The sequence below is a fragment of the Corvus brachyrhynchos genome, unplaced genomic scaffold (genome assembly GCF_000691975.1).
Source record: "Corvus brachyrhynchos isolate BGI_N302 unplaced genomic scaffold, ASM69197v1 scaffold32, whole genome shotgun sequence".
In the NCBI taxonomy this organism is placed as follows: domain Eukaryota; kingdom Metazoa; phylum Chordata; class Aves; order Passeriformes; family Corvidae; genus Corvus; species Corvus brachyrhynchos.
In genome coordinates this window covers 14,770,818-14,782,404 of record NW_008237919.1, presented here as the reverse complement: position 1 = coordinate 14,782,404, position 11,587 = coordinate 14,770,818, and the positions used below count along the sequence as shown (strand labels likewise).

At 37.6% G+C, this 11,587-nt stretch overlaps 1 protein-coding gene across 11 annotated transcripts in view; it reads right to left on the bottom strand.

Moving 5' to 3' along the window:
- Window positions 1–11,587, bottom strand: part of NAV3 (neuron navigator 3) — a 525,470-nt gene that overhangs the window by 8,908 nt on the left and 504,975 nt on the right. For all 11 annotated transcript variants that reach the window (XM_017733278.1, XM_017733271.1, XM_017733273.1 and 8 more), the window contains 7 exons: window positions 9,270–9,444; window positions 5,367–5,464; window positions 4,631–4,726; window positions 4,215–4,383; window positions 3,251–3,486; window positions 1,130–1,284; window positions 224–295 (listed from right to left, as the gene is read on the bottom strand). In XM_017733278.1, coding sequence (XP_017588767.1) covers window positions 224–295; window positions 1,130–1,284; window positions 3,251–3,486; window positions 4,215–4,383; window positions 4,631–4,726; window positions 5,367–5,464; window positions 9,270–9,444 — 1,001 coding nt within the window. The remainder of the gene's footprint in view (window positions 1–223; window positions 296–1,129; window positions 1,285–3,250; window positions 3,487–4,214; window positions 4,384–4,630; window positions 4,727–5,366; window positions 5,465–9,269; window positions 9,445–11,587) is intronic.

The window sequence follows — 11,587 nt, the reverse complement described above, 5'->3', positions numbered from 1 at the left end:
GAAGGAATGCAATCATCTTCAGCAACTTGCTAGAGGTGCCAGACAGTAATTTTATTTCTTTTACTTTTCCCCAACACCATTCAGAGACCCATCAACAGAGGAGAGACACTGAAACTGAAATACTTTACTGTGATGAGACACAAGACCAATATTTGTCAAAGAACTGGGCTTAGAAGCAGTGAGCTGCGCAAACATGGCCACAGTAAATACAGAGTGAATGTACCTGAAATTGTGATGCATCTCCAGATTTGGTGAAGAAGAAACTCCCTGGTTCATGGTTCCAATAATATAGGGACTGGAAAGATAAAAGCAGTAAGATTTTTTGAGGGAGAATTTATTCAAATATTCGAAGTATATTCCTTCTTATTTTCTGCACTAGGCCAATTTCAAGAGTCTCTGGATGTATTGTAGTCATATATTTAAAATATTTCTGAGGTACCCTTTTTAAAATGCTTATTGTACGATTTCCCTCTTTGCATATATATAGTTTACTAGCGCTCATCTGAAAAAATAAATGAAGCAACCCTGTCTTAATGTAACTCATACTTTGGCAGTAGGCTTAGCTTTTTAATTTCAAAAGCCAGTGAATGTCATGAGACATTGCATGCAACGATTTTATGAAGGGAAGTCCCTCTGATGTCACCTTTACAGCAGAAATAACCAATGTTACACGGCAGTAAAAGTTCTAGAAAACATTATTTTTACTCTTGCTTGAGAGTAAAGGACAGTCAGCCAACTTTGTACTTATACACTGCTCCAGGAAAACTATGGGAAGGGCAAATCTGCTAGAAACACAGCTGCTTCTGCATGGCATGGTTTATCCCAAATTCCACACTTACAAAGTGTAAGCTGTTCTCATGGTACTAATGAGAAGTGTTTATGTACATTCTTAAATTTCATGGTACATTTACATCTTACTGAGAAGCATTGGAGTCATGTAAATGAAGTGAAGGAGCCAACTAAGTACTTGGCTGAAGAGGGTTAAAATTATTGAAGCACGTAACAGCCTTGCAGATGGCCTATGGGAGTCTAAATGTTCACTGGGACATTTTATTTTGCAAAATAACAAAGAGCTTTTACTGTTTTAATTGCAAAACAAGTGCAAGGAGAGAGAAGAGGTAATACCTACCATTTATTGTATTTACAGTTGAGGAAACCATTGAAGATGTCACTTAGTGAACTGATGTGGTGGAGGTTATCAAGAATTATGACGACAGGGAGGTCAGCACCATTGTTGTCAGCACTGCATTGCTCAGCTAGGTTTGCTAGATATTGTCGCAGATCCTTCCATAGAATTAGTAAGAAAACAAAAATAAAATCACAAAAAAATGCCCCAAGCCCAGAAAAGATTAATTCAATTAGACCATAGATGTAATTTCACTGGAAAAAAATTTGGGAAGATAAAATGACTGCTAAAGAGATTTCCTTCTGTGGATCGATCACTCAGCTGGATCGGCACATGCAGGAAACCATGCTGCTTATAGAGGGCAACACTGAACCACATCCTAGGAAAAAGAAAAGTGCTAAACACAAGGCAAATGACTGAAGCATTCTGAGTTGGTGGATATATTCCTTAGAAATTTGCTGATAAAATAGCTTATCTCCAGAGGAAAATAGTTTACAATAAAGTATGCCATTTCCAATGGGCTGAGATACTCACGTTAATTTTCGGACCTTTGTTCTTACGAATGCCACATTCATATAACAAAAAACCCCACCACACTGTCACACAATTTCAGTATATTGAACTGCTGCTTTAGATATCTCATTTCAGCACTCTCACCGAAAATCTGCCTGCCCTCTTGAGGATGCTTTATCACACCTCATAATAAAATTTGTGGTGTAAATTGTTTCCTGTCAGCTGTCTGGCTGCTGTTTAGTGTAGAAGTAAAAGAGAGCTTTCTGTAACCAAAACATTTCATATTTTTGTCAACACTTTGTTGCTCTTGAGGATCTGGGCTAGTCAAGTTTTACAGCTGTATCTCTAGAGGTATCTAATTTTGTCAGGGTTGGAAATACTCAGTATCATGGACAAAGTTCCTACTGACATTTTATTTTCTGGATCAGGGATAGCCGAATCTTTTCTTCTTTAATGTGAACATGCACCTTTTTTATTTCAAGAAAGATTTTTCTTTGCCTTTTTATGATCAGGTGTCTCTCAGGGAACATTATGGGTTTCTTCCATGGAATAGTACCATCTGTATTGTACCCTTGGTATTTGACAATGTTGTTTTTTGGGTTTTTAACTCAAAAGTTCTACATAAATTCTGATAGAAGTAAAGGAAAAGGGGAAAAAGCCCCCAACCAATCCAATCCCAAAAACAACAGCCAAACACCAAAACACACAGATCAAGCAATTTACCAGAAATCCAAAAGCTTGTTCTTTTGTGGGACAATTTTCTTTACAGATGTGTATGATATAACAACAAAACATAAACACATTCCCTGCCAAAGTAAATGGCATCACAAATCCTCTGTACAAAGACAGTGAAAAGCAGGTTTTTTTGCCAGAATGGTCCTCTTGCCCCTTTGGGATCTTCTTCCTTCTTACATTACGTTAGCATTCACTACGTTCTGTGTAAATCAGAAAGCTTGGGGCAACCCTTTCATTTTTTTCCCCCCAGGTACCAAGTTAGGAGTACACCCAATTCAGGACAGCCAAGTGAATAGCCTTATCTATGGCTAGCACAGTAGTCATGCTAGAAGCCTGATAATCTGAGCCATGTAAATCATTAGGAATGTGACATGATGTGTGAGGCAATTTCAGTATGGTCAGCTTCCTCACTGATGCACACCAGAAATCATGATGGTTGTATTTCTCCAGTGCTGATTAAGAAACTGAGCCCAAGACAGTAATTCCAAATCCTCACTTTGAAATCTTTGTTAACAAAGGATGATTTCATCATAATAAAAAATCAAGTTACACTAGTATTACTATATATCCAACCTTCTGACAAAGAAATTACAGACAGTCCAAAAATTTAATTTACATAGGAGTTGGACTCTGCATCTATACTTAAAGTGGGTTTCCTCAAGAGGGGAAAAATTGAGTCTTCCTTGACAGTGCTCCAGTGGTTTGTTTAGAACAGAAAGATCTGGCCCCTGTACATCACTAGGATTGGAGACTGAATTCTTGTAGGAAGAAATGCTAACTGAGCAGCAAAAGATAATATTAACACAAATTAATAGAATCTGGTCTGCATCATCGCTACGAACTGAGCAATAGGTTATGTTTTCAACTGTAACTTACCTTGCTTGACTTGTGATCTATGTTAAAAGTTGCAATTGCATCCTCAGTTTTTTTTCTGCCAGATTTAGTTATAATATATTCAGCCAGCCTGTTAGCTAAATAGGTCTTTCCTGTGCCACTGGGTCCCGACAGAATAATTCTGCGATGCTCCATCAGTAAATTAAAGTACCGTTGGGTAATTGGCTTAGGAATTAATGTGTCAAACACAAAACTATCCAAACTGTTTTCTTCCACTCCTGGGGATAAAAGAAAAGAAAAATGGCCTGTCTTATCCTTGCTAAGGTAGTAATTTGGCCCAGCACCTGATTGTATCAGTGCTATGCCCAAAGCAAGGCAAGACACATCTTAAATCAAATCCCTACTAAGGACTTCTTTGCTGTGGAATTACTGATATACTTCCACAAAAATTAAACAGCAGTAGTGAGTTGAGATGAGTGGGAGAGATGCAATCAAAATAAATGTGAAGAGAAGGCTCAGTGAGGCAAAGATACATGTTTCAGACATTACTGGCAACGATGACAAAAAAAAGGTCAAAGTGACAGCCACAAGGGTTACCAGTTGTCACACCAATGTATGTAAAGTTCCCCTGAAGGTCCCCTCTCCCCTCCAATAGCAAATCCCTAGAGCTTTTGAAATGTTTAGAATTTTTCCTGTGAAACTGAATAAAGCATAAATATTTCTCATTGTAATCTCTGTTTTGGGTTTCATTTTTTTGCCACTGTTTAGAAATCTGTACTTTGGTGTGATTTGGAAGTCAGGCAGGGGAGGACAGATATCCCTAGATTTCCCTCAAAAGGCCGCAATGCAATAGTTATTATGCAATGTCTTACAGACAGTTTATGTGATAAATGTGTCCTCAAACTAGAGACAATAAAGATCAGGTGTAAGAAAAACTAATATGAAAGGATAGGGAACTGCAGTGTAGGACTCTACAGTACCTGCAGAAGTATTCTTTGGGTTTTACCTTTCAGGTTCACAGTGATGACGTTATTATCTCCAACCAGATATCCACAAGGCAGCAGTTCAGGCACTTCTGGGCTATGGGCTCTAATTACATCCCCTATACAGTAGCTAGCAATGCAGTCAGAGCTTAAACCCAGGCTAGTAGTTGGATCCACTCGAAAAATATACTCCTGAAATTAAATGAAAACATAAAACATAAAAATATTTACTGAATGAAAGCAATTTGGAAAACTGCCTATAGTCATAAGAAAAAGAACAGTGACATTAAGAATAAAGCTTAATAGTGGTGTTAACTATGTATCAAAAAAACCTCAAACCAAACCAAAAACTTGGCAAGACAACTCAAAGAATACAGAAATTTTCTAGCATGAAACAGAAAATTGTAATAATACTTAAGCTAATTTTTCAGTGTCTTACCTTAAAGAGACGTCTGATTACACCATCTAAAACATCCCACTTTGTTTTTCCACTGACTCCAATTGATCCTATCAGGTATGCATGTGGCTTTTGATCCTGGAAAGAGAGATTTTTGGAAACTAGACTAAAAATGGTGCTAATTCGTTTTCTATGAAGATCCATAGTTTTCCCAATGCAGAATAAGAATATTATTTAGAATATGATGTTACAACTTTGGTAATAATCTCTGTGCCAGAAATAGGTATAGACTGTATTACTTTGGTACATCTTTATAAAGAAGGGAATATAGAATCTTGTTCTGCTCTTTGATTGCATCTGTGTCTTTAAAGAGATGACTAAAAATAAAGATTGCACGGTATTTATAATTTTTTTAACACAGAACATGAAAACACGACAATGCAATTTCTCAGCAGCAAATTCACAGTTGCACCCTAAGGAGTCCAAGGCACAGATCTAACTTATAATGACTTTTAAATGGAGATAGAAGTCTCAGGACATCCTGTTACTAATTAAACTGAAAATTGGTAGTGTCTAAGCTACCACAAAGGCAGAATGAGGCCATATAACATTAGTCTATAGAATGTGCCTCCCTGTATTGAGCATATATGACAGAGAAGAGAGCTGCTACCTATAGGAAATTTCCCTTCAGTTCCTTGCTTAAAATACCGAAAAAAATGGAGCTACTACGTTCCAGTATTTGCTTGAGCTATAATTCTGCTCTGGGTAATGCACTTACCTTGGCTCGACTATAGCCCTTGTTTATAGTGACTAAGATTTTGACACTATGACCATCTTTGTGGAGTGCTCCATCAGTGACATCATCCAACAAAATATCTGCATTAAAAGAAGGGAAGTGATCAGTCTGACAAATCACATCAATTCTGTTCACATCATTAGTTCAGTATTTGTTCAAAGGATTTTTTGGTTAAAAAGAAAGGCTGCCATGACAACAACTTGCAATTGTTATAAACTGTACTTATTCCTAATTCACCATTTCTGTTGGAGGTGACAAAAAAGTTACCAGTTGTCAATTTTTGAAGGAACATTAGGAGTTTTAATCATGTAAAAATGAATAGAGAATCCACAAATAAATAAAATCTTGCATTATAGTCTTGTCTTTGCTTTTCCTCTTGGAACTTTTTCAAAATTACAATATGTTCACAAAGTAATGTTGTTTAAAAACTAAATTAAGTTTATGTCTTTGGGCACTCAGTTGTCGCCTTTAGAATGTTTTAAGAAGAGAAAACAAGAAATCCTTGCATTGATATTTTTGCTATTAAGTAAAACAGCATTTAATTTCACTTTCCAGATGATTCCTTTATCCTCTGTACATATGGCATGGATAGAAACTTTTTCACCTCCACTAGAAAACCACTTTGGATTCCTCCAGAATATGGGACTCTATTTTCAGCCATTCCTCTAAGGAAAGGTTTCATTTTTCTTGGATGTAAAGAGTGATTTTGATCTGCTCTGCACCTCTGCTTCTACCACTTCATTAACTCCTAAAATGAGAAAGTTGATGTATTTCTATTAAAGGCTGGGCCTACAGCTTTATTGCAAGTGATAAAACTGCTGCTTTCTTCTAGAAGTTCTCTCTGAGGTTTTACTGTTAGACATTTAAACTAACTATAAAATTAGATGAGATTATGGATTTGCATTTTCTTCAAATTTGCATTTTCTTCAAAGGCCAGCACAGTAATCCACTAACCTAAGCCCTGTTCGTTCTTAGTCTGAAAAACATTGACTTCATGACATAGTCTGCACAAGGTCAGATTTCAGCCAAATTAAATGAGGTCCCAGTAAGATTCAGTCACAGTTCAAAGGAAAACCAAAGAAGGCTTATGAATATAATTTCAATTAATGTATTAAAAAATTAGCTTTCATGTAAAAAGTTTGATAATTACATCCAGATCTAGAATGCAGATTCTGCTTTTTTTTTTTTTTTAATTCATTGAACAAAGAAGCATTTTTTTCTTTTTTTGTGAGCTTTAATAAATCTATGCTTGCTTTTTTCCAGGCACAGTTTTTCTGTGTCACCACTGAATGTTTCACTTCACTTGTCTTGTGTTTTGGCACATTTGACAAACCTTTGAGCAAATCTAAGAGCTTTGATAATATCATAGTTTGTCTGAGGGCAAATTATGGTACAACTGATCCCCCTGTGAAATTTTTCTATCTCTAAATGACCCTTATGTAGCCCTTTAAATTAATTCCTCTTTAAGTCTTTAGGAATGAGGAACCACTCTGTAGCAAAAGAACAAATTCCGCTTTATAAGAGCTCTCCCTCTCACTGATACAAGGGGCTTAGAAGATGCCCAAGGGCCTCTAATTTCATGGTGGTACTAATTGTTTTAATTACCCCCTGCCAGGTCTGCTTTTTAGGCATGCTATGATCACTTCAGTTCAATTCTTGTCTGAGCTCTGGCACTCTGGGCCAGTCTTGTACTTGTCCTTGTTTGCTCCTTTCACTCCAGTGACTGACTGAAAGAGGGGTGTCTGTAACCATCAAACCCCTTCCCAGCTTGCCACTCACACTGATCTGGAGGGTATCATCATACCCTTAGCAAGTGACAGTGGATAGCTTTGGTCATTTCCAGATGACCATCACTGATTGGAGACATTGCTTCCAGAACATGCAGCGGCATTTTTATAATACGAAGAGCCAAAGCCCTCAGTTCTCTCAGCTTAGTCCTCATCATGATTAACCTCTCCACATCTCAGAAACTTTTGTTCAGTAGTACTCCAGCTGTCCCAGAAATCCCAAAAGACTTGGTGGTAAGCTGTCACCCTTCCAAGTTCTCTGGCATGGCAACAAAATGATCATCGCAATGATCAAAAATTCTGGATTCATAATCAAATGAAATTCTCCACTCCTCATTAGGCACCCTTTTATCTTTAATTTCTTATTACCAAAAGTAATTACTTTGCATGTGAGAAAAACATTTAGAACAATAGCACAGAAAATCATCTTTAATTTCTTATTACCAAAAGTAATTACTTGCATGTGAGAAAAACATTTAGAACAATTACATAAAGCTTATGAAATAATGGAATCATTTAGGCTGGAAAACATCCTTAAGATCATAGAGTCCAACCACTTCTCCCAGCCATCCTGTTCTCCTTCTTCCAGTTCCTTTGCCTTGTTTTCTTCTTCTCCTTCCTCTTTTTTTCTCCCAGCTTTTATTTTTTCTGTTCTTTTGCTGAACACTTCCTCCTAATTTTCTTCTTCTTCATTCTTTATCTTATGTTTACCTTCCCTTTACTTTCCCCTGTTCCTCTTTACCCATTGAATTTTCATCTAGTTCCCCCTCCTTTTCTTCAAACTCTTCTTCCTACATGTTTATTCCTGTATCTAGACAGAGTTAGTGCCAAGCAACAAAGTGCTAATGGCTGCTACTCATGAGAGACATTCTATAACCACCATATTGAAAAAAATTCTGTAACTTTTTTTGGTGGTTTTTTGTTCGTTTGGTTGGTTTTTGCATTTTTTTTTAATATATGTGGATCTGTGAGCAGTTAAATGTTTTCTCCCTGCTTTTGCAACACCTCATTGCATGCTGAGGCCCAGTTCAGACTCCTCCATGCTAAAAGTTAAACCTTTCAAAGAGCTGGAATGTAAATAAAAAATATACCAATTTTCATACAAAATCTGATATTAACCAGAAAAAATGTTCAAATATCCGTGTAATCAATGACTGGCAAGATAATATGACTAACCGCCAATCCAAATTATAGTCAGTCAGTTTGGCATATTCCCAGCTGTACTCTTGCCTAGACTCTTTCCACAATTATTAGCCACATTTTTATTGCTTCCAGAGACTACACTATACTTTCTGTGGCGTCTATGCTAATGAGTGCTGCTCTGCTCCTGCTTTGCTCCCGGTTCTAATGTTAGAGACAGCACTTCTGTTTCTTGGCTACATTATCAAAACAAATGTAGAAGGCTTATTATCATAAACTCCATGGCATGGAAAATAATCAAATGTTAACATTCAGGATGTGGACCAAAGTTCTGCTTGCTTTTCTTCATTCACAGAACACAATGAGAGTCCCTAATAAGCCAGGAGAGGTTTGACTCCAGTGATAAATGGTGATTTGGTTCAACATAGGCTAACTAGCTGTACCAAATTAAGAAAATGTAAGGGATAAAGCTAACTGAGACCACCTTCTGCCTCAGCTGCAAATACGAAGTCAAGTTAAGGGAGGTAACTGAATGATCAAAGATCTGTAAACTAAAAGAAGAAAGTTTCACATACTATAGTCATATTTATCCCATATGGGCAAGAGAATATATCAATACAGTTGTCAAATATACTTCAACAGATATTCCTTTACAAACAAATTGTAAACTGTATGACCAAAGAGTATCGTAAACTATGTAGGTAGAGTGTCATAGCCTGGAACAAAGCAAACATAATGAACAGTCTGTTACTGCTGTTCAGGGGCTTCTAAAAGCTCCATTTTTCAGACATGGCCACGAGCATTCTTCCTCATCTCTGTTACTGAATGTATATCCAATGTTAGCCTGAGTGATATGAGGTATTTTAATTTTCAGAAATGCTTCTCCTATTTGGCCCATTTAGAGGCTGAAAAATTCTTACTAACTGCAGAGGCCTGCATGTCCCCAAAGTATGCTCACCTGATGTAACAGATTCTGTGATGTTTAAATTGTTCAGAGAAAGTCCCAGTGACTGCCGTGATGAAGAAGATGATGTGCTGCTTGATGACTCTGATGATGGCCGGGCAGGCTTTCCAGTATTTCCAGTCTCTGCCTTTAAGCGATCATTTTCAGCTTTCAATATCTCAATTTCATTCTACATACAAAAGAAACCAACACAAAAGCACAGGAGGTTATTCTTGTGGAAAACCAATGTCGGTGGCTATTCTGGTGATGCTGCTCCCCTGACCTAGTTAATTGGTTTACCACTTTCACAGCAGAGGTATAACACAGTGAAAACTGGATTGCCTTTACTTCTTAAAAGAAGAGGAACCCCCCCCAATAACCATGTTTAGCTTTTGCCTCAAGATAGATCCTAAGCAATGTAAGCTTCAAGCTTTTGTTTTTATTGTAGAGTTGACCATAATGTGACTGTGGTGAGAATTTTCCCAGCTATCCCCATTTTTTTGAGGTACTTTCTATTGTCAAATACCTTAGGCAACAGTCAGTTAAGAAAGTTACTGGATATGTCAATGTTTCCAAAGTCACAGGAAATTATTACTGCCTTTGAACATAAAATTTAAGCAGTAACTTCATGGAGAAATTAAATTAAAAATTAAAAATTAGAAATTGATAGTTTAACAGTTTCATAACCATTCTTGCTATCAAAGAAGACTTTTTGATCATTCAAACATGGGATTGTTCACAGAGCAGTGAGCAAACTCTATGACGAAAACACACAGTTACAGATGAATCAGAACAACTGGAATTTTTTTAGCTAAATCCTCTGTGGTGCCAAGTGATTATTGAATGTACAATAATAAAATGAAAACTTAGCCTGACAACAGCCTGGTACCAGCAAAATCTAGCTTCCAGTCGCTTCACAAAGCACATTGCAAAGCAACTGCTTATTCTTGCAGATGGTTCTGCACATCAAATTTAATTCTATATTCACTATCACCTGGCTAAAAGTCCCATTTTTTTATGGAGGCTGCACAGCTATATTATACAAGTAAAAACATAAGGGATAGATAGCATCATAAAAAACCCTGCTACAGCTACAAAAAGATCGGATCACATATGCAAAGGTGAGGAGTTAGTGAAAGGGAAGGGACAAACCAGCATAAAAGTAACAGAAGGTAACAGATGTGTGTATCAGTTTATTCTAGGGTTCAAATCAGGAGCTACTCTGCAATGTACGCCAATTAATTACACAGCCTTAGCAGTCTTCAATTTACCTGACCTTTAGGTTTTTAAGGTGCTTTGGATATAAAAGTAATCATGTATCACTTCCATGAGTCCTACTTTTTCCCCTTACCAATCCTCATCAATCCTCTAAAATACCACAGTTTGGCAACTGCAAGGTGGCGGCCTGTCCTTTTGGGAAAACTTCAGAAGTGGTGATTACCAGTAACAGCATCTCAACCAGTTGCCTCTGCCCAAGTTTGAGGAAGTTCAGACTTTGGAGAACTGTGCAAAACTCCAGCAAACTTCTCCCTCTTGGGAGTTCACCTGGCTCAGGCACTTGTATCCAGTATAAAACTGTAATTGGATGATAAGCCTTCACATCCGTTTCTCCACCATTGCAATTAATTGTATTCTATTCCTCATAGTTCCTTAAAACCTTTCAGTGCCTCGAGATCAATGTCTTACTTATGTCTGGACAACTGAAACCATATTTACGGACCAGTTCTTGTTAAGTCTTCCCTCTAATTGAAGTTCAGCCAAATAATCCCACAGTAATGTTGGAACTCAGGGTGTGAACACCTGGGAGGATGGCAGGTACCATAGATGTTTAAAGATGTGGCTGAGACTCATGTAGGCATGTTGTAAACAAAGAGGTCTAGAAAAACATCAGGCACACCATTTCTGTAGTTATGAAATCAGGTGCTATGGGCATCTACGCAAAAGTGCCTAAAGGTGCACCTTACCTAAGCACCCAACGCAGAGCAATTCAGCTGGCAAGCCACTGGGCTGGATTCAGCTGTGCAGGGGTGGGTTTCCAGTGGCATAACAAACATGGTCTTCCATGGAAGAATGCTAAACCTACATGTCCTGCGCAGATGCAAATACTTGAGGCTGGTTCAAATGGTAAGAAGTGCCTATGCTCAAAGAACTCCATTTCACCCTCTGTACCTATCTCAGGGTAATTTTAGGATAGCCCTTTAGCCCTCACTACTACAGGACTAAAATTCAATTGACAACAACAGAAGTTTATTATGCAGCTCATTCCTAGACTTTTAAATGTAGCCATCCCTGTCTCAACCTGAATATCCATCCATGACCTTGATTCTGTTCCC